The following is a 19,855-nucleotide window of genomic DNA, read 5'->3' as shown; positions in this document are numbered from 1 at the left end:
AGGCGGATTCTTAACCACTGTGCCAGCAGGGAAGTCCTCACCATAGGTCTTCTTTGTGCAGAGATTAACTTTGTGTCTATGGCAGGAGGAAGAGGGAAAGCTAGGCTTGCTACAAAATGAACAATTTATTTGGTTCACCCTTGCACTCATGCAAATACTGTTTGAAATATTTCATTTGGTACGTCTAGTAAATTGGTTACTTTTTCTTAGTCTAGCCAGCGCATGAAAATTTACTGATCATAAAATTTGTGTGCTAATGCAAAATTTTTAGACGAAAAACACGAGTGCACTCAATTCTTATGAGATGATAAAATATTGTTTTTGCTTTAATTCAGTCATTTACTGTGAATGTAACATGTTCCTTGTAGCCTTGATGTTGTAAGGCTAAGATTTAAAGGTTTTTTTCTCACAGGTCTATAAATCTCCAAAAATCTAAAACCTATGAACTTTTCCTGTTATTTCATTTATTATTTTCCCCCGATTTTATAATAAATGCTCATTGTAAAATGGAAACACAAAAACACAATAAAGAAATATTTCATCTGCAGATTACCACTCAATATTTTAGTATATTACATAGAATCTTACATTTATATGAATTTGGAATTATACTAGAGAATTGTCCTACTTTTTCATTAATACTGTATTTTGTCTTTTCTTAATTAAATAGCCTTCAAAATAAAATAATTGCATGATATTCCATTATCATCATAACAATAGTAGCAATAGCTATCTTTATTAATTCATTGATGAGTCAAGCACTAAGATAGGATCCTTGGGACGTCCCTCGTGGTCCAGTGGTAAAGAATCAGCCTTCCAACGCAAGGGACACGGGTTCGAGCCCTGGTCCGGGAACTAAGATCCCACATGCCACAGGGCAACTAAGCCCGCATGCCACAACTAGAGAGAAGCCCACGTGCCACAACGAAGAGTCCACACAGCAATGAAAAGATCCCGCATGCCTCAATGAAGACCCCGCGTGCTGCAACTAAGACCCGAGGCAACCAAAAACAAATAAACACATTTTTTAAAAAGATAGGATCTTTACATGTATTACGTCATTTATTCCTATTTTGTCCCCATTTTATATGTAACAAATCTGATGCTCCCATGATTTACCAAGGTTCCTCAGTTAGTGATAACAAAGTTGCAATTTGGATTCATGTCTTTCAGACTACAAAGTCAGTGCCCATGGTCACTACATCCGTTATCCTCATTTATGGTAACTTGTATCACAGTAATGTATTATAAACCATTTACTTTCCTATCATGGGACGTTTAGCTTATTTCCAATTATCCACATATTTCATACTACTGAGATAAACATCTTTGCATGTGTGTGGAATCTTTGCACCATTATCCTACCTTTTCAGGATAAATTCCTTTTACCTGATTTACTGGTAATTTTGCATCAGAATTCTGTAGGTTGACCCCGCCCCTCTCCTTTCAACGATGGCTTTCAGAACATCTCATTCCCTGTAGGTTCACCTCATGTCCTTGGTTCTTAGAAAATTTCCAATTGGCCCACTTCCCATGGGAACACTCTTTAAGCTGCAAGTCTTGACTCTTCCACCACATCCCTTCCCTGTTTCATAAAACCCTCTGAAGGTCCTAGCCATCATGGTTACCCAGTGAGCACTGCCTGTCACCCTGCCCGACACGGCTTCCACATGACAGCATAGCACTGCCAAGTATCTGCCACTTCATGGACAGAGTCACCTGTTGCACCTGGTGCTGACCCTCCTTGCCCCATTTGTCTCTGGAGATTTGACAACCTGATTTGTTTTGGGAAGAGATGCAACATAATTTGCATGCATGTTATTGGTTAGCAGCATTTATGTGGCAAAATTAGCTCATTTTTTTTAGTGTTTACTGATTGTCTTCATCCCATGATTCTACCTTAAGACCATGCCTCCACTTCCCTTCCATGTGGTTGGCAGGAATCACGGAGCAGAGTTCATTCTGAAATGGTTAATCAACTGAAATTGTGGAATTTTACAAACTAATGTGTTTCAACTCTTTGGTACATTTCTAGCATTTTGTGTAATGTATCTGATATGAAGAAGCAAACTTTAAATACTTCAGTATCATAAACTTCCAAATAATCACCTAAATCCAGATACTAATCCCTATTCATGGTTCTCAAAATTTAAAGGGTGTAAAAGTGACCTAGCAAACTTATTAAAAAGTGTGGCCTTCCATACTTCTTCCCAATAACCTGTCATCCCTGTGATTCTGATTCAAGGGATTTTTTTTTGGGGGGGGGCCACTTTGCCTGTGGGATCTTATTTCCCTGACCAGGGATCAAACCTGCACCCCCTGCAGTGGAAGCACGGAGTCTTAACCTCTGGACCACCAGAGAAGTCCCAAAGGGATCTTTATTTTAACAAACACAATGGGTGATTCTGAGGTAGATGATCGGTGAACCACACTCTAAAAAATAGTGCAAGCAAATATTTCAGCAAGGTCACCCTACTATTTGTCTACTGTGAAAGAACCAGCATTTTGCTCCATCCTCCTTCCTGTATCCTAACATAAATAAAAGCAAACAGGCAACTAGCAGAAATTCCACAGCTCTAACCTCTTAGCTCTGCGCAGGTTTCCTGTAGGGATGTAAGGGACAACTACACCATGCCTTGTCCTGTGCAAGAGGAGCTGATTCAGCTTGTTCCTTCTCATATGAGCACAAACAGTCTGTATTAGGAAGGCCTTACATGGCTGTAAATGGGAGCGCATTAAATGACTGTATGCAAAAAAATGAATGAATGAAATTGTGTTTAAAATTCTCAGAAAATTTGGCAGTTTGGGGCAACGAATAGGATGTGCTATGCAGACAAGAAAGAGAAGCTAAGGCTTCTCAGCTTCAAGCCTAAGTAATAAGAAGGAGGACACTATTTATACAGGAAACTCAGGAAGGCCTGATTGGATGGGGCAACATGCTGTTTGTCTTTATGCATAATGAGTTAAAAGTACTAGCCTAACAGAGGTCTTGACCTAAAAGTAAATAATAGGATAAAAGAGGTCTTAAAGAAGAACTGGATAAGAGCTGTAGCTCTACACAGATACCATGTAACCTCTTACAGCTTCATTATTCAAGGAGGTAAAAAAAAGGATGGTTCTAGGTACATAGAAGGAAAAGCATTTTGTCCTCAGGACGTTACTGCCTAAGGGGTCGACCAGGGCAAAATCTGGGGTCGAGATTTCAATCTTGAGCCCAGGAAAAGGCTGGAGGTAGAGACTAAAGGGAAAGTTTGTGGTCAAAGTCAGATTTTGCACTTAAAAAAAAAAAAGAAAGAAAAGGAACGAAGATAAAGCCCTGTCTTAAAACAGGGAATCCAATAAAGCAGAAAATGATTATACAGAGATCGCAAAAGCAGATTGCACTGAACTAACGGCAGATCCCCATTGGCTTCCTCTGTTGAAGCAACATTTTGTAGGGGAAATCTCTAAGAGTTTTGCCTCCTTTTTGCTTCCTGAGGCAATTTATGGCTTATTAGGAATTTTATCTGCTTTTCATTTAAGTCTTAAGACTGATCACACACTGATCTGTGGGCTATGGGTATGATGTAGCTTCCTGACTACCAAGAATCAGAGACCTGGAAACTATTATTAGCCATGAAGTTCCTAAAGGCCATCACAGGTAAAAACACTGATCGAGCTTCTGGGGAAAATGAACAGGAACATGATGGCAAGTTGTCAGCTGTAGAGAAGTGGATACAGGAGCTATGATTCTTCCCAGCTATGGCATCCTCTGCTCCTATGATAATAGCAGCAGCTGACACATATATTGAGGGCTAACCCAGTACCAAGTCTTTTCATGAATTAACTCTTTTAACTGACAACAAAACTATGAAGTAGACTCCTCCAACCCCCTCAATAGGTGTCATACAAGTGAGGATACCAGACTCAAAGCTTGAGTGACTTCTCAAAACCCACAGCTAATAAGGGTGGAGCTGGGAGTTTGCATCAAGGTAGTCTCTCTGGAGTTTTTGAGTTTTTGCATTTAGATTACCATGGTGACTGCCAAGAGTCTTAAACTCCCAGGCAAGCAACTGCTTGCCTCGGAGGCAAACCATTCTTTAGCAGAACAAGCTAGCAGAGCAGCTAAGGATGGGCTTGACAGGAGGAATCTTAAGCACGAGTAATTTTCAAAGAGCTTTAGAATTAGTGCCCTTTTTAAGAAGCGGATGTTCCTCTTTCCAGCCAATTTGAATAGAGTAGTTTCACAGTATTTCAAACAAAGCAATCCTTTGCAGATACTTCAGCAATCTTTGCAATGTATGTTCTGAACCACTGGAAATATAAGACCCAGTCATCAGATGATCATTATGGAGAAACATATGCTCAATTGACAAACATTCAAAAATGAAAAACAAAAATAAAAATAATCCCCCCCCAAACCCAACCTTTTCATTATCCTGTTTTCTTAATTGATTTTTGTTAATATGAAATGGTTTGTATATGTGACTTATTTAAAATTATTTGGTTTTATTAGGAGTGCCTTTTAGGTGGACCACTCTGACTTTCATGTTTAAAAACCATTTTTTATTCAAATGTCTTACAGCCACCCTAATAGAACCCTAGGAAAGGAGTTCTATTATTATTCCCCATTTTAGATGAAGAAAACCAGACACAGCGAAATTGTGCAACTTAACCAACATCCCATAGCATCATAGTCTTTAGAATAGTAAAATTAGATAAATGTAACAATGGACCAATTTCCTCTCCAAATCAAACTCTAAAATTCTAAAAAATGTAGAACAGGATTCTAAAAAAGAGACTCACTTCTCTAAGTAAGAAAAATACAATCCCATAAGCTCATGTCAGACACATGATTAACAAACACACTGATTTTTAAAAATTACTTGATTTACTTTATCATAACTAGTAATATACAAGAATTTTATACATAATGTATTAAAAATAACTTTGAGAAATAGTATTTTTGACTGAGTAGTGATGAAACTATTGAAAAGATAAACTGATTATTGAATAAATTACCCAGTGTTAATTTTTAAAAATAATTGTTATAAGCCAATCCTGTGAATTCAAAATAGGCATATTATTAACAATCCTAAATATCAGAAATACTTTAAAAATGTCCATATGGTTAGCACGGATAGAAAATTCATTGACTGAAATCAGCTGTGAAATGTAGCCTGGAATTTGGTTGGCTATTAAGTTTAATTTTGTCTTATTATTTCAAAATTTAAATAGTTTGAACCAGTTCGACATTTGTTAAAAAACTGTAATCTCAAAATATTTAAAAAAAAAAACTTTACAAACACATAGCTATAACTAGCCACCTCATCTAAAAAGCTATAAAAGTTATTCCTAGAGATTTCACAATCCCTGTATTGCAAAGCTTATTTCAAAAAACATCACTATTTTGCATTTATAAACTGTATCCTTGCAATAATGAACTGTAAATATACTATCTTATACTAAACCAATTTTAATTACACTATTCCTTTTGTTAACATAGAATGTTGCATCAAATAAAAGCATGACATACTTCTACAGTTGAATGGCAAAAGTAAAGGGTCTTTGTTGAGGAGATAATGAAGCAATCACCAAAATAGTTGAAACAAAAAAATCGACATTACATTGATTTTAAGAAAAGCCAAGAATACAGGTGCTTACGTAAAACAGAAACACAGAATAAGTCACTTTATAAGCGAGGAAAAAAGAGGCGGCTTTTAAACATATTTAGCTTCTCCAACCCAAATCGGAATTTTAAGAACAAAAAAGAAGAGAAAGAGAGAGATAGAGGGAAAAAGAGAGGGAGAGGGGGAAAGAGGGAAGAGAGAGGGTGAGAGGCAGACAGAAGGGGTGGCGGGGAGTGGCGGGGACCAAAGACCAAAACCTTGCAGGAGTAAAAAATACATTCTTCAGCATTTTTTTAATTTAAATTTTGCGGAGAAGGTGGGTAACAGAGGAAATGTAGATTCAGTGCCGGATTTCACAGAGAATACAACACAAAAACTGAAGTCCACCAAAGTGGAATTATAGTAACAGTCAACGCTTAGTTGGGAATCTCCCTTTGCTTTATGAGGCAAGGTCATGTTACAAGACTAAAACAATAGCAAGAATGCAGTGTATACACTTTAGAATGTTTAGGAGAACAACAGTCTTCAAGCACCACACAAACAATTAATTTAGGTAACTGAAGATAATGTTAGAGCAAGACCTCTTCAACTTTCCATTCGGTTATACTCCAAGTAGTCTATGACATAGACTTGAGTTAATTACATACTATTGCACTATAAATTGGCTGCTGTCACTATACCCAAATGTAAACAGTAACGCAGACTTTCTCAACTTGTCTATCTGCAGGTGTCCTTAGGTGGAAGACAAGTATTTAAAAACTACGGAGAAATCAGGAAATTTGTGTAGTTGTTCACAGCATCCCTCTGTAAAAGCACATTTGGCTAAAGAGATCTCAACAAAATAAAGGGGAAAAGCCCCCCAAAACAGCATCTTCTATTTTTAAAAAAATCCTGGCTTGTAATAATAATTTAAAAGAGACAATTAAAGCCACTGGCTTTTGTAGACTAAATAGAACACACTCATCTCTTCATGCACGCTTCTGCTAGTGTCCTAAATTTGGGTTCCAAATGATCCAAAAATTCAAGCCCATCTTCTTCTTGTCGTTCACTGCAACAACCCACAGAACCAGCCGCCGATCCTTTTCCTTCATAGTTATACGTCCGGACGTAGTCTTGTGCATGCGTATGACTGTTATCCTGATTACACTGCTGGACCTTCTGCCAAGAGGAAAAACACAGCATATTTTATTACTATTTTAAACACCGAAACTTACTAGCATAAAAATAATTGCTTTGATTTACCTTTCATTGTTTAATTTTTAATCAGAGTGTGTCCTCTAATGGATTCCTACATATAAAAAACACCCATGATTGGTCTATATCATCAATCATACCATCAATTCACTACATAGCATGTTTCTAAAAGTCACACATGTGGCAGCAAGTATACAAGTGTTCGTTTTAAGTAATCACTGCTTTCTCTTTCAAGATTATGGCTAATGTGAAATGCATCCCTTACACTGAACCTGAATGAATGTGGGCTCAGAGCTTTCCAGATAGGCATAGTGGCTGTGCAGGCTGGAATTGCCTTGGACCCCACTTTTGGCCTTTAAGACATGACTTGTCTGATGACAATGGCATCAGAGAAATGGCAACACAAAGTCATGAGAAAAAGAATTTGAATATCATATGATTTCAGAAGCAATTAAAAAGCAAACAAAATATGAGGAAAAGTCAATATCCACTTAACATCTGATCATAACTAAATCAAAATTAAGGAAAATCAAATTTCTTATTGGTAGGTTAATCACTAATTGAAAATAAAGATCAGGCCACTAAACTGTAATCATTTAGAAAGTTGCAAAGGAAGCAAAATAGATTTGTAGGTCACTTAGGGAAACCCACTTCACCAAGGCGGGGCTGAGTGTAGGTGTACCAATCGGAGTACGCGTATCTGCAGTTGTCTGCCTCTACTTGTCCTCCTCTGCAGGAATCCAGGGTGTGCTGTCCACCTCCCTTACACGATCCCAGGGTGTGATGATGCCCGGCCTCCTGGCAGGACTCAATGGTCTGCCCTCCTTTCACCATTTCAATGGTCTCCTGCCCTCCGTTTTTCACTCCGGATCCCGGGGTGCTACAAATTCCCTGAGTGAAGCCTCCCGCAGTATGGGTTGTGAAGCCGTTGGTGGAATACTGAAACAAAACAGTTGGCATTGGGGAAATACGGAGGAGAACAAAAAATGAGAAAAAGAGCAAATCATGCAGATAATGCTGTGACTTTTCATGCTATAAGGTAAGCATTCTGAGGGCAGGAACTCCATCTGTCCTGGCAATCCCAAGTACCTAACTACCGTAACCCCAGTACTTCACGTAGCGTCCAATACAAGAAGCAAACTATAGATGCCAAGTGGTCTGAGCCTTGAGACAAGTCAGAAAGCTTGATGTATACTCCTTCAAAAACATCTTAGACTACTGTACAACTTCATTTGTGAAATCCTTCCAGCATCTCACATCTCAAGATCAGGATTGTACACTATTGTCTCACATGGATTGACCCTTGATTCCCTTCACCTGACTAGAACAGAAACAGAAATAATAATCAGTATTTTTATTTAGTGTCTAACTGAGTTCCCTTCAACTGAAACAAAATCAGTAGAAATAAAAGTTGCTGTAAAAATCTTAGCAGCAATACTAAATCCGTGTGATCTTATTAAATACAAATAAATCAGCAGAGAAAATAAGAACACCAAAGCTCTGGCCACTAATTTTCCATGTTACGTTTCTGTAGGAAACTCTAAGTTTTATTTTTTCAAATACCTTCCTAGATGTCAACATCCTTTTGTTTTCTAAATCCTTCCTGCTCTAATCACCAATTATGCTTTTTGTAGGGAATTTACTTGTTCCTCAACCACATATTAGGCTGGAAAACAAAGCGGAAGCAGTGTAATCACCTGTTAGCATTACTGCTTCATATATTTGACTTCAGGCTCCTTTCTAACCTATTAGAGCCTGAAAGCCTCCATTAAAGTTCTTCCCACGATGATCAAAGCCTGCAGTCATTTTATCGCTATTGCCAGAAAAAAAATTAAAACCATATGCTGATGATCTGTGAATAACTAAATGAAACATTTTTACACACAACCAGCAGCTTCAACATATAAAAAAGACTGGGTCTAAAGTTGAAGCCATGACACCCTTGAAATAGAAAATAATAATGACATGCCGAAGGATTTTTACTATTAAGTGACACTATATGGCCGAATTGAAATGCCATATATCACCATAGGATCAATGTCATTTTATCTGTCTCCTGGGACTGATGACATTTTATATATTGTAAGTTACCAGATTTGAAAAGAACTTTGCCCAGAAAAGGTCATTATTGTTGGTTAGGCCAATTTATCGTCTGTATGTATTTTGAAAGGACAAACAATTTACCACTTTGTCATCGCCGGGAGCTTCAGTGTTTGATACAATGAGGTTCTGCTGGGCTAAATCATCGGGAAATACTTTTGGCTTTTTGGCTGCCCCAGTAGCCCCACAGACTAAGGTAAATAGGACACCTGGAGGATGAGAGAGATGTTCAGTTTATCGTAAAACAATGTCATGAATTTATGATGACAAATATGAAAACAACTTTCCAGAAAACATAAACATTATTGCTTGTGTCAAAGTAGCATCCAGTAGAAAAGTCTGCCCTAACCAGATATGCCACACACAATGCTAAGTGCTGTATTTGTGTTGAATTTTATGTCTATGCTAATTAGGATAGCACTAAAACGATACCTAAATGCACTTTCAATAAATAAATTAAATATGTGTGTGTTAAATAGAAATGTAGCTATATACAAATGAGCAGCCATAGATAACAGTGCTGATCCTAAGAATGTGTCCTGAAAGTTATTTTAAAAGCTATCATTTGAATTCATGAAAGGACTTACAAAATAGCAATGCTATGCCCAACAATATTGCAAGGATGGCCCACTTTCCAAGCATCAGTCCTTTGGCAGTCGTCACAGGTGAGCGAATCTTGCAGTCACTTCGGGTAACACAGTCACATAACATCACGTCTAACTGAGTGACAAGTGATTGGCCAAGCCTATCTGCAACTCTGACAGGTACTGTATATCGTCCAAACTGGGGGTCATTCAGATAGGAAAGACGTGCTGCTGTATCTGAAAGGAAATAAAACCAAGCATTATAGAATGTCATTGATTTCTCCTGAGCATAAATAAGTAACTAGTGACAGAATATTCATATTTCCCTACAACTGGATATTCCTGATGGGAATGGCACAAGTGCTACACGATTGTAAGCGTGAATGGACGAAGTCTTTCTAATCATATAAAAGCTTGTCTACACTGCCTCTTTTTAGAAAGGTCTTTCTTTTGGCTTTTGTAATAATATATTTTATCTGTGGATAAACAAATCCTTCCTATCACAAATAACAGACTTGTTTAGAGACTGATTTTTATCACATCTTTAAAATTTAAAAATTTTTAAAATACCAGTCAGTGTATATTTTCTTTTATGCATGATTCATCAGAGAATTTCATAGACTAAAATTCTGGATGTTTCCCCTTACTTTGTTTTCTATACATTGTGCCACACCTTGAACATATTTTCAAGGCATGAGTCATGCTGCTGGAACATCTTCTCATGGTCCTACAAGACACTGGGACCAACTGTATTTTTTTTGGTTTCGATGTATGTTATCTTAGGTCAATAGTAGAAAATATCCAGGTCAAAATCCTAGCCTTGGGAACGCCAAAAATATACTACTCTACATGTAGATGACACATGCCCATGCCGAAGAATAATCCTCCCCACTTAACTGGCTCAGTGTGACATTTTCATTATTTCATAATTTGAAGCTCTAAATATAAACTTGGATATTTGGGTAAAAAAAAAAAAGTCACTGAATCAAGTCAATTTTAAGAGAAAGCATGGTTAACCCAGTGAGTCTATGTATGTGTAAGAAATCATAAGACTAACAAAACCACAATTTATGATTCAAAACATGCCATGGTCTATTGCATTGACTATCTTGTTTACTTCCCCCAAGAATCCCATTTTACACATGAGTAAATTGATGCCCAAGAAGAATAAATAGCATGGCGAGACCTAAAGCCTCTTTAGGATACGTTCTTCTTAACTTGGCATTGCCCAGGCTTTTGGGCTCTTTCACAGCCCAGTAAAACTTTAAACTAACAAAGTTTTGACCAACATAATCCTGACAACGTTTCATTGTACTAAGTAGGAATATTTTTTAAAATTACCACCTCCTTTAACATTATGTAAAAAGAAATACTATGACACCAAATAAGTAGAAAGGACATCTAAATATAAGGTTAGCTCTCAAGCACGCACACGTTAGAATGCTGTTACAGACACTGAAAATGTTGTCAGTTCACAGAGCAACTTGTCATAATAGGAAGTCAAGGAATACTCATCGAAAGCATGGGAATGAAAACCTTTCAAGGGCATCCACTCAGCTTACAGTGGATCTTGAGTCGTGAAAGTTGGAGTGACATGACATCATGATGCACAGGTACTGTAGTGCAGTCAGGAGACGCAGAATGTGCTGGAAAGTTAAAAGCTGACGTAGAGAATGAGGCCATGGTGGGACAAAGGGAGGTTCCCTTTGTCTTTGCCATTCTTGTCACCATAGATTCTAACATGGGTACAGTCAGAAGTACAGAAGTACAGACTGGTACCAAGTGGGGGAAGAATCCCACATAGAAAACAGTAGACAAGAAATGGTCAGAAGTCAATGCAGTGCAGAAAGAAGGGATGCTACGGTGGACACTGTGATGCATACCCAGATCCCCTGTAATCAGGGATGTATTGTCCCAGCTGCTTGGGAGGCTATCAGCACCATGAGTGACTGTGCCTTCCTGCCAAAGGTCACATCCCTGCGGGCAGCCCAACCCACTGATGAAGCAATGTAAAGCACAGAACAGAATGAAGGGCCACTCTGAAGGGCCATTTAGTTCAGACTCCCCGTGAGTCAGCCGAGGCTGTCCTTTGGCCTGAGCTACAGCTTGATTTCTCTTTTTGCTAAATCCTGCTTCCCTTCCTTTCACACATATTAATGCCAAGGAAACTCCTTGATAAACATTCAGCCTGGAAAGACTGTCTCAGAGTCTGCTTCCTGGGTAGCATACCTGCAAGGGATGGGGATTCCCTTATGACTTAGGAGACCACTGTCATAGGAAGACTCTGTGTAGGTGGGAGGTACACAAGTCAGGAAGTGGTTACGTCAGACCTAGTCTGGGGTGGGGGGGTGGAGTACGAATGAGAATTCACCCAACACCAAAGGGAATCCCGGCACAGGACTGATCAGAGACCGGCACTTCCCACCACATCAACACTGAGAAACTCATGTTCTTTTGTTGGCGGTTACCATTCAGTGAATTATTCTTCTACTCCAACAAGAAAAAAAATATTTTAGATATCCTGATGCTGAGAAGGACAAAGTAATGTTTAAAAACACATACCGTTCATTTTTGTCAGTCTCCACATTCTAAGTACTTCTGAATCAGAAACACCTTCCAAACTGAAGTCAAAGGGTGGGCCGTGTGTGGGTTCATCGGGATCCACGGCCACAATCTCCGCCGACGACATGACAGTTTTACAGATTATCACTGTCCTTTCAGGTATGAATGGGCCGTTATCATTCACGTCTTCAAGTATAATCCCTAGTGTCCCAGTACATGTTCTCTTACCTAGAAAATTGGATATGAAAATACAATTTTTTAATGTTTTGAGCTTTCACTGGGACATTACACATTGCAAAAAATTTATTACTTATTAGGCACTTGTACCATATAAATGAGAGTGACAAGCACAGTCCCAGGCTATGTCCTTAAGGTAAGTTAAGAGAAAGACATTATCAATTTCAAATGGGTTGTACAGAAAATAACTGCTGTTTAGATTTGTCATTCATTCACTAAAGAGCTGCAATAGACATGGGAACTTCTATGGAGGTGAGCTTTGACAGATTTTTAAAAAGAGGAAGGAAGAGGGGACCAACAAGGATATTTCTGGTATATTTAAAAGCACAGAGAGATTTAAGGAGGTGGGAAAGCACATACTCACACCTATGTTCTGGACATAATGAAGGGGAAGGCACACTGGTGGGAGCTAACGCTGGAAAGAAGAACCAAGGGTCCTTGAAAGCCAACGTAGGGAGCTTGGAGTTTAATACGCATTTAGAAAACACTTAAGATTTGGGGGCAGGAAAAGTGAAAGACAGAAGGCATGTATTTGGGAGATTAGAACAAAACTAGTACACGGAATTGTTCAAAGCATGAAAGACTCCAGAAGTGGAAAAACACTTTCAAACCAGAATAATCACTTTCAGGTGTAGCCTAAGGAATTCATCTATCTACATATTCAATAAAAACTTACTGAATAGCTACTTTGTACAGGGCACTGCAGTGGAAAATCTGGAGATTCAAAAATGAAGTGGTCATGGGTCCCGGCCACAAATTAGTTAACACGGTTGTGAAGTCTGGAGTTGAACATAAATCCAGGACTTGTGTCTCTAAATCGTTTATTCTTTCCGTTTAATAAGAAGGCCTTGAACATCAGGGGTGGAGAAGAGGATGAAAAAAACCTGTGCCACCCGCGATCTGGGGCTATGCCTTATACGAAGCTGCCCACGTAGGAAAGCGGGAAGACCAGGCACTGGCGTGCAGTCACAGCCTCGACCCAGCAAAAGAACCTGTGATATTCCCAGGGTCATCATGGGCCAGGAGCCATAGCCCACCAAGTTAAGAAGGGGTTCTGAAATGTGGGCCACAGAAAAGAACATGGTGGAGGCAACTACAAGACCACTATGAGGTAAAGTGGAAGAAAGAAAAGAGTCAAAAGCAGAGGCAAACCAATACCTCCCATTTAATGTAAGCTTGCAAATTAAAATTCCTGAATGAGCAAGATTAATGCTTAAAGGAAAACCAACAAAATCAACAATCAGAAGATTAATTCACTCTATGCAAGATATCTTCGAAACACGTATATTTACTATCTTCAAAAGCATAAAGAAGGTTAACTGTTTAAATAAGCATGAAAATGACACTGAAATTCCAGTAGAAATAACATTCATCTAACAGGGACTCTAGAAAAAAAGGATAAATAGAATGGTAGGGAAGTAATACTCAAAGAAATACTTGCTGAGAATATCCCAGAATTAAAAAAAATGGATCTTCTAAAATATATTCTGACTGTAGTGCTGGGTAAACAAAAATAAATTCTCAGCATAAGACTGAATTAAAACTATATATAGAACACAACCTAGGGAACTATAAAAGTTATCTGGATGCATCACCTATAAAGAGACAATAATTAAACAGACAGTAGAATATGCATGAGCAACAAGTAATGCCAAAAGATGATGGAGTACCACTTGCAGGGTACTGAGGGAAAGAAGGGGTTAACTCAAAATTCTAAACCAAGTCAAATGATCAAATCAAGCATGAGAACAATATTAAAATATTTTTCAGAACAATAAAACTGACAGGGTTTATCACCCACAATGCACCATTGAAGGAACTAGTAAAGGATATAGTTGAGCAGGAAGAAAAGGGAACTAGGAGAGAAGAAATGAGATACAAGAAACAATGCAACTATCTCTCACTTTGGATAACTTTTATTTATTTATTTTTTGCGGTACGCGGGCCTCTCACTGTTGTGGCCTCTCCCGTTGCGGAGCACAGGCTCCGGACGCGCAGGCTCAGCGGCCATGGCTCACGGGCCTAACCGCTCCGCGGCATGTGGGATCTTCCCAGACCGGGGCACGAACCCGTGTCCCCTGCATCGGCAGGCGGACTCTCAACCACTGTACCACCAGGGAAGCCCTGGACAACTTTTAAAGAAAAGACAGAGACACAAAGGAAGCAGGGAGACATGTATACATGTATTTTATCCATCTGACAAACTTTTCTATTAGGACAGAATAATCTCGTCTCTCAAATTCTCTCGTTCTTATGCCATGTGGTATTTTCTTGCTCTGACAATTGGATTGCAAGATGTCTTGACCATTTCTTTCCATTTGAGGCCACACACGGTGTTGAAAACACATGTCTTACTGATTAAATCTGGTTAATTATAAAGTCTTTAAAAACTGACCTCGGGACTTCCCTGGTGGCACAGTGGTTAAGAATCCACCTGCCAACGCAGGGAACACGGGTTCGATCCCTGGTCTGGGAAGATTCCACATGCTGCGCAGCAACTAAGCCTGTGCACCACAACTACTGAGCCTGTGCCCTAGAGCCCGGGCGCCTAGAGCCCGCTCTCTGCAACAAAGACAAGCCACTGCAATGAGAAGCCCGCGCACTACAACAAAGTGTAGCCCCCACCCACCACAACTAGAGAAAGCCCGCGCGCAGCAACGGAGACCCAATGCAGCCAAAAATAAATTAATTAATTAAAAAAAAAATTGACCTCTACAGTGTTTGCTGTGCTACCACGGTGCTAAATGCTTGAATTTCCCTTCCATGAAATATTTAGAGCTGTTCAATAAACTCCATTGTTTTTGCACATTGTGATGAGTAGTGGACAATATTTCAACCAAAGATTTTAGACATCTAACTCAATGTTTCACAGCTCTGCTTTTCATCTGTTAATAAATAATATTCTTTTATTCACTGGAACGTATGCATGCAATGCTCACCTTCTAATATTAATATAATTCTATACGGGTAAATATCAATTCCTAAAATGAAGTCTTGGAAGGTGAGTTACCTATGGGTCCATGATTTATGTGCATGGCACTCTTCTGATAAATGTTTTTTAAAAGTTTGAAAGCACACTACTCCTCCCCAAAGTTAGAATCTTACAACAAAAGTAGAAACCTAAAACTCAGCTATACAGAGGAAACACCTGGGCGAAACTGCCAACTGAGGTTAGATTGAGAAGAGAAGAGAAATTGAACTTAAAGCTTAAGAGCGAGCTCTGTTTAGAAGAGGAGAAGGAAGTAAAACTAGAATGCATGTAGATAAGAGAGAAATGTGTGGAAAAGTTGAGACATAGAATCCTTGAGGGAGAGTTTTAAAAAGAGGAAACAAGCGCTGTAGGAAAGTAGGAGAGGGAGTGAGCACAGGCTCAGAGGTCAGCGCTCACAGGAGAGAACATTTCTTGTATGGAAGCAGCAGCTGGGAGGGCTCAAAGGGAATGAGCCAGGATAGATTTTAAAAAAGGTAAAAGACAAAAACAAATAAAAAACATACTTTAGTATGATCTCAGTTCAGAAAATAAAAAGATGTGGAGTTATTTATCCCCCACCAGCTTCAAAAGAAATTAATGGAAAAGGCCCTGTTACACATTTATTCTCGACCACAATGATGATTAACCGTGCCTCTCTTCTAAATGCCATAAAAACATTTGTTCAACAGAGGAAAATGTAGAATAAAATTACATCCAAAATCTCTCATTCCAGACAGTAATTTTTATCTCATTGATAAAAACGATTTGCCAAGTGCAATTAAAAATGTAAAAATAATAGATTTGATTTTCATATTATTTCTCTTCTTTTCACTTGCTTTGACCAAAAAGCATGTTTTGACAAAGGGACAAAGGAAGTTGAGGCCTTAAAGGGCAGTCTTTAATTGGTTGAAGTTAAATTAACAATGATTACAACTTTACCAATTCAATCAATGGATATGAGCCATTTCTCTTTAATTTAGAAAAAGTTGAAATATCTAAAACATCTTCCAAAATCACTTCTAAATTCTAATTTTGCAAGCTATAGTATAATAATTTATGTTTACTGTAGTTAACATTTTTACTTTACAGAGGCAAAAAGTTCAAATGTATATTACGGTAAAATTATATTTTATGCAGTAAAAGGATCTCATTCCTAATCATTGTGCTCACATTCCAATTTTACAGGGCTCATAGAAAATGATTTTCCATTTTATGTGATTTTGTGGATTCACAGAATTCTTCTAATTTTATAATATCAGAATACTAACCCCCAAGTATATTGTCAGTTTCCTGTAGAAAGATATAACTTTTTGAGTACTGACCTATGAGGCAGTAAGTATGTTCTCTCTGTAATAAATTTTCCTGTCAAAGTGACTATTTTAAGAGATATGACTAAGTAAATTGAAGCTAATTTTTCTAAAGCAATTTTCTCAATTTTTAATGATTATTTAATTTTAATAAATTATAGTCTCAAGTATTTTCTATGACTAAATTATTTTATACCGTAATTACATACAAAACTGAGGGTACTATTAGAAAGCAGACATGAGTTAATAAATTATAGCAAACCTCTCAATTACTCTATTTGTCATCTGGGGTGAAATAAATTTTGAGAATGTATGCAGCTGACTTAAAAATGTATGTTGTTTAAAAACTGAGGATGTCTGGAGTTGGGGGTGTATACAGCTGGCTTAAACACAAAGTTCTTACCTTCGTCTGAGGCAAGGATTGTGATATTATATATACCATTTCTGATGGTCTTTGCCTCTCTATCCAGGCTTCTTAAAATTGTGATTGATCCTGAGTTTTCATCAACACTGACCCATCCTTCTGGATCACTTAATTTCTCATACCTGTAAGTAATGATGAATTAAAATAGCAAAATGGATCGTAAGCCAAATTACAATACTGGTATCACAATAAGTTATACATTTTAAAAACATGGTAAATTTGAAATCAACTAAAATAGAATTACAAGTACCTTATGCCACTGCTACTATTTGTTTCCGGGTCATGTGCTTTATATCCAATGTCCTTTGTGCTCACTGGTACATTTTCTTTAATACGAACAATTTGCACTGCAGGGCGACACTCAGGGCCTTCATCCTGATTTTTTACACGAACAGTGACTGTCGCCATGCTCCCGGTTGATCTCGAACTAGCAAAAATTGGAGCTTCATTAACTACACTGATTTGTAGGGTCATCTCTTGTTTTTCTTCGTAATTCAGTGGCTACAAAAGCAAGCGTGTTGGAAATCAGATCGAGAAATAGTACTTGGCAATGTGAACTAGTGTGTAACTAGTTAGCTGTGGAAATATGTAAGTGCTGTGTCGGGAACAGTCATGAAAATATTAAACATATACCCACAAATATGATGGTGGTGGAAGGAGGGAAATCCTTCAACTGATTGAGCATTTGGGTGGAGCCAGCAAAAAAAAAAAAAAAAAAAAAAAAAAATTCCTCAACTGCAAATTTAACAAAAGTAATATTATAGGTCCCGATGGCGATTTCAGATAGTATTTAATAAAATACTATTTGAAATATTACTTTAGGGACTCCGTACCCTAATCAACAGTAATTTACTAGTCCATTAATTTTGGAACCACTTTTCCTACCCTTCTGAGATGAGTACAATTATTCGTACCTGGTTTGGGGTAGAAAACGTGGGTCAAATTTTATGAAATGTATTCAAGATAAGAGAGACAAGAAAATAGAAAGCTTATGGGCTTTACACTTTCCTTTTTAATCTCTTTTATCCCAGTTACTCTCTAAAACATGGGTAGTACCAAGTTTAATGGAAGGTTTTCATTTTATTTTGCCTGATATCTAAAGAAAGAGATAAGATTTAAGGGACAATCCCTTTGCTGTTTTGAAACAGAAATTAACCCACAAACTGCAGCTAATTTTCATCATTGTAAGAAAAAAAGAATTCGTCATGTTTGATCCATTCTCCTTGTGAATATGTACAGCAGGGAAGCTACAGAGACCCAGGATAGAATCATGTTTTAGTTAGAGGCAGCAGAAATAAGCCCATGGTTTTGTCCAAAGCCAGAGCTCAGATCACTTTATGGGCTAACTCTGCCTCCTGAATTCGCAGTGATGTCTTCTGAGATAATTGTAGAATATTATTAGAAAGAGGTTTTAGAAGTATTTACATCTTCAAATGGGTGAGGATTCCCATTTTGAACCAGGAAGCTAAGAATGTAATGTACACTGGATACAGATGAACAGATCTATAAACAGCTTCCCTATGGGTCTGACCAGGAATAACTCATCATCTGGGAAATTCAGTAATTAAGTAGAGGCTCCTGGACACAGCTATAGATAGAATAGACTAGGAAAGTTTGGCAGTGTCCCACTGGTGTCAAAGCTGTGCTAGTTTTTTAATTGTTAAGAGATACTGGTTACAAAGTGGGTACTATATCGTATTCATTGAACATGCATATATAATCATTTTAAACTATCATGCCTTTATAAAAAAAATGTTCTCGAAAATTTGTATATTCATCCCACTATATATATGAAAAACAGTGTTTACATTTACCTAAATATCTATTTTATTCCTACATTTACCATAATTCCTTTCTTTTCATTAAGCTCTAGTATGCTAATCTGTGACATTATAAGCTACAAATAACTAATTTCCTAAGTTATTCTTACCTTAACCACACACAGAACTCCTTCATTGGTTTTGGGATCTGTTACAATTTTAAAATTTCCATTTTCATTGCCCTTTAAAATGGTATAATTAGCTCTCCAATTAGCAGTATTAATTAAATCCTTATCTGTAACGGCAACACGTAAGATTTCCACATCAACTCTATTTTCCTCCACTGATACCTCATACTAAAATAATAAAAAACAACAAAAAAAAGTTTAATTAGTAACTCTCACAAAAACAAAACACCAGGTAAAGCCAGCCCAGTTCTTCTAATTTCTAAAGTACTATGTTAACATGACTTTAAACCCCAAGTCCAAACTACTGACACGTGGCTGGGAATACTTCCTTTGAAATCATGGGGCATGGGTGGAGGTGCACATATGTAGCAACTAACACTACATTGTACATTTTTCTTTTATTAATATCACACACTTACAGATAAACGGTTGAATGTTGGCAAGTTGTCATTCACGTCTCCAATATTAATGATGCAAGTTGCAGTTGTCTGCAAACCAAAATATTGACCATCCATGTCTTGTACTTTTATTTTCAATTGGTATTTATCAGTTACCTGAAAAGTAAGTATTAATTACTGAGTGAAAGCAACATTGTAAATGAAATCTTAATTTACACTCTATAATTTCCCTTGCATTCAAAATTTAAGAGGTACACTATTAGATTTCATAGTTTTCATGTACTGGCAGAAGAACAATTTCCTCACACTAGTAATTTTCAATTAATTTACAAAAATAGAGTAGTTTCTCAAATTGAAAGTGCTACTCATGGAAGTAACTGGTTTTAGCATTACTTAACAGAAAGAGAAGATATAGTCATAGTACATTTTAAATTGCCTAGTAATTAATCAAAATCGTTATCTCCTATGCAAAGTACATTCTTATATTCAAAAATACACAACAGTGACTCTATACCAGTCTC

The 19,855-nt window shown here is 37.6% G+C and overlaps 1 protein-coding gene across 7 annotated transcripts in view; it reads right to left on the bottom strand.

The window, feature by feature from the left end:
* Positions 1-4,523: 4,523 nt before the first annotated feature.
* Positions 4,524-19,855, bottom strand: part of DSC2 (desmocollin 2) — a 32,407-nt gene continuing 17,075 nt past the window's right edge. For 2 of the 7 annotated variants that reach the window (XM_004273723.3, XM_033435250.2), the window contains 9 exons: positions 19,356-19,490; positions 18,919-19,104; positions 17,239-17,489; positions 16,968-17,110; positions 12,050-12,277; positions 9,491-9,724; positions 8,988-9,112; positions 7,455-7,742; positions 4,524-6,767 (listed from right to left, as the gene is read on the bottom strand). In XM_004273723.3, coding sequence (XP_004273771.1) covers positions 6,570-6,767; positions 7,455-7,742; positions 8,988-9,112; positions 9,491-9,724; positions 12,050-12,277; positions 16,968-17,110; positions 17,239-17,489; positions 18,919-19,104; positions 19,356-19,490 — 1,788 coding nt within the window. In that variant the 3' untranslated portion in view covers positions 4,524-6,569. Of the gene's footprint in view, positions 6,768-6,851; positions 6,898-7,454; positions 7,743-8,987; positions 9,113-9,490; positions 9,725-12,049; positions 12,278-16,967; positions 17,111-17,238; positions 17,490-18,918; positions 19,105-19,355; positions 19,491-19,855 lie in introns of those variants that run through there. The other 5 variants (XM_033435251.2, XM_033435253.2, XM_033435252.2 and 2 more) reach the window with 5 other exon arrangements.

Source organism: Orcinus orca, chromosome 15 (genome assembly GCF_937001465.1).
Source record: "Orcinus orca chromosome 15, mOrcOrc1.1, whole genome shotgun sequence".
Lineage (NCBI taxonomy): Eukaryota > Metazoa > Chordata > Mammalia > Artiodactyla > Delphinidae > Orcinus > Orcinus orca.
This window is presented reverse-complemented; position numbering and strand designations above follow the sequence as displayed.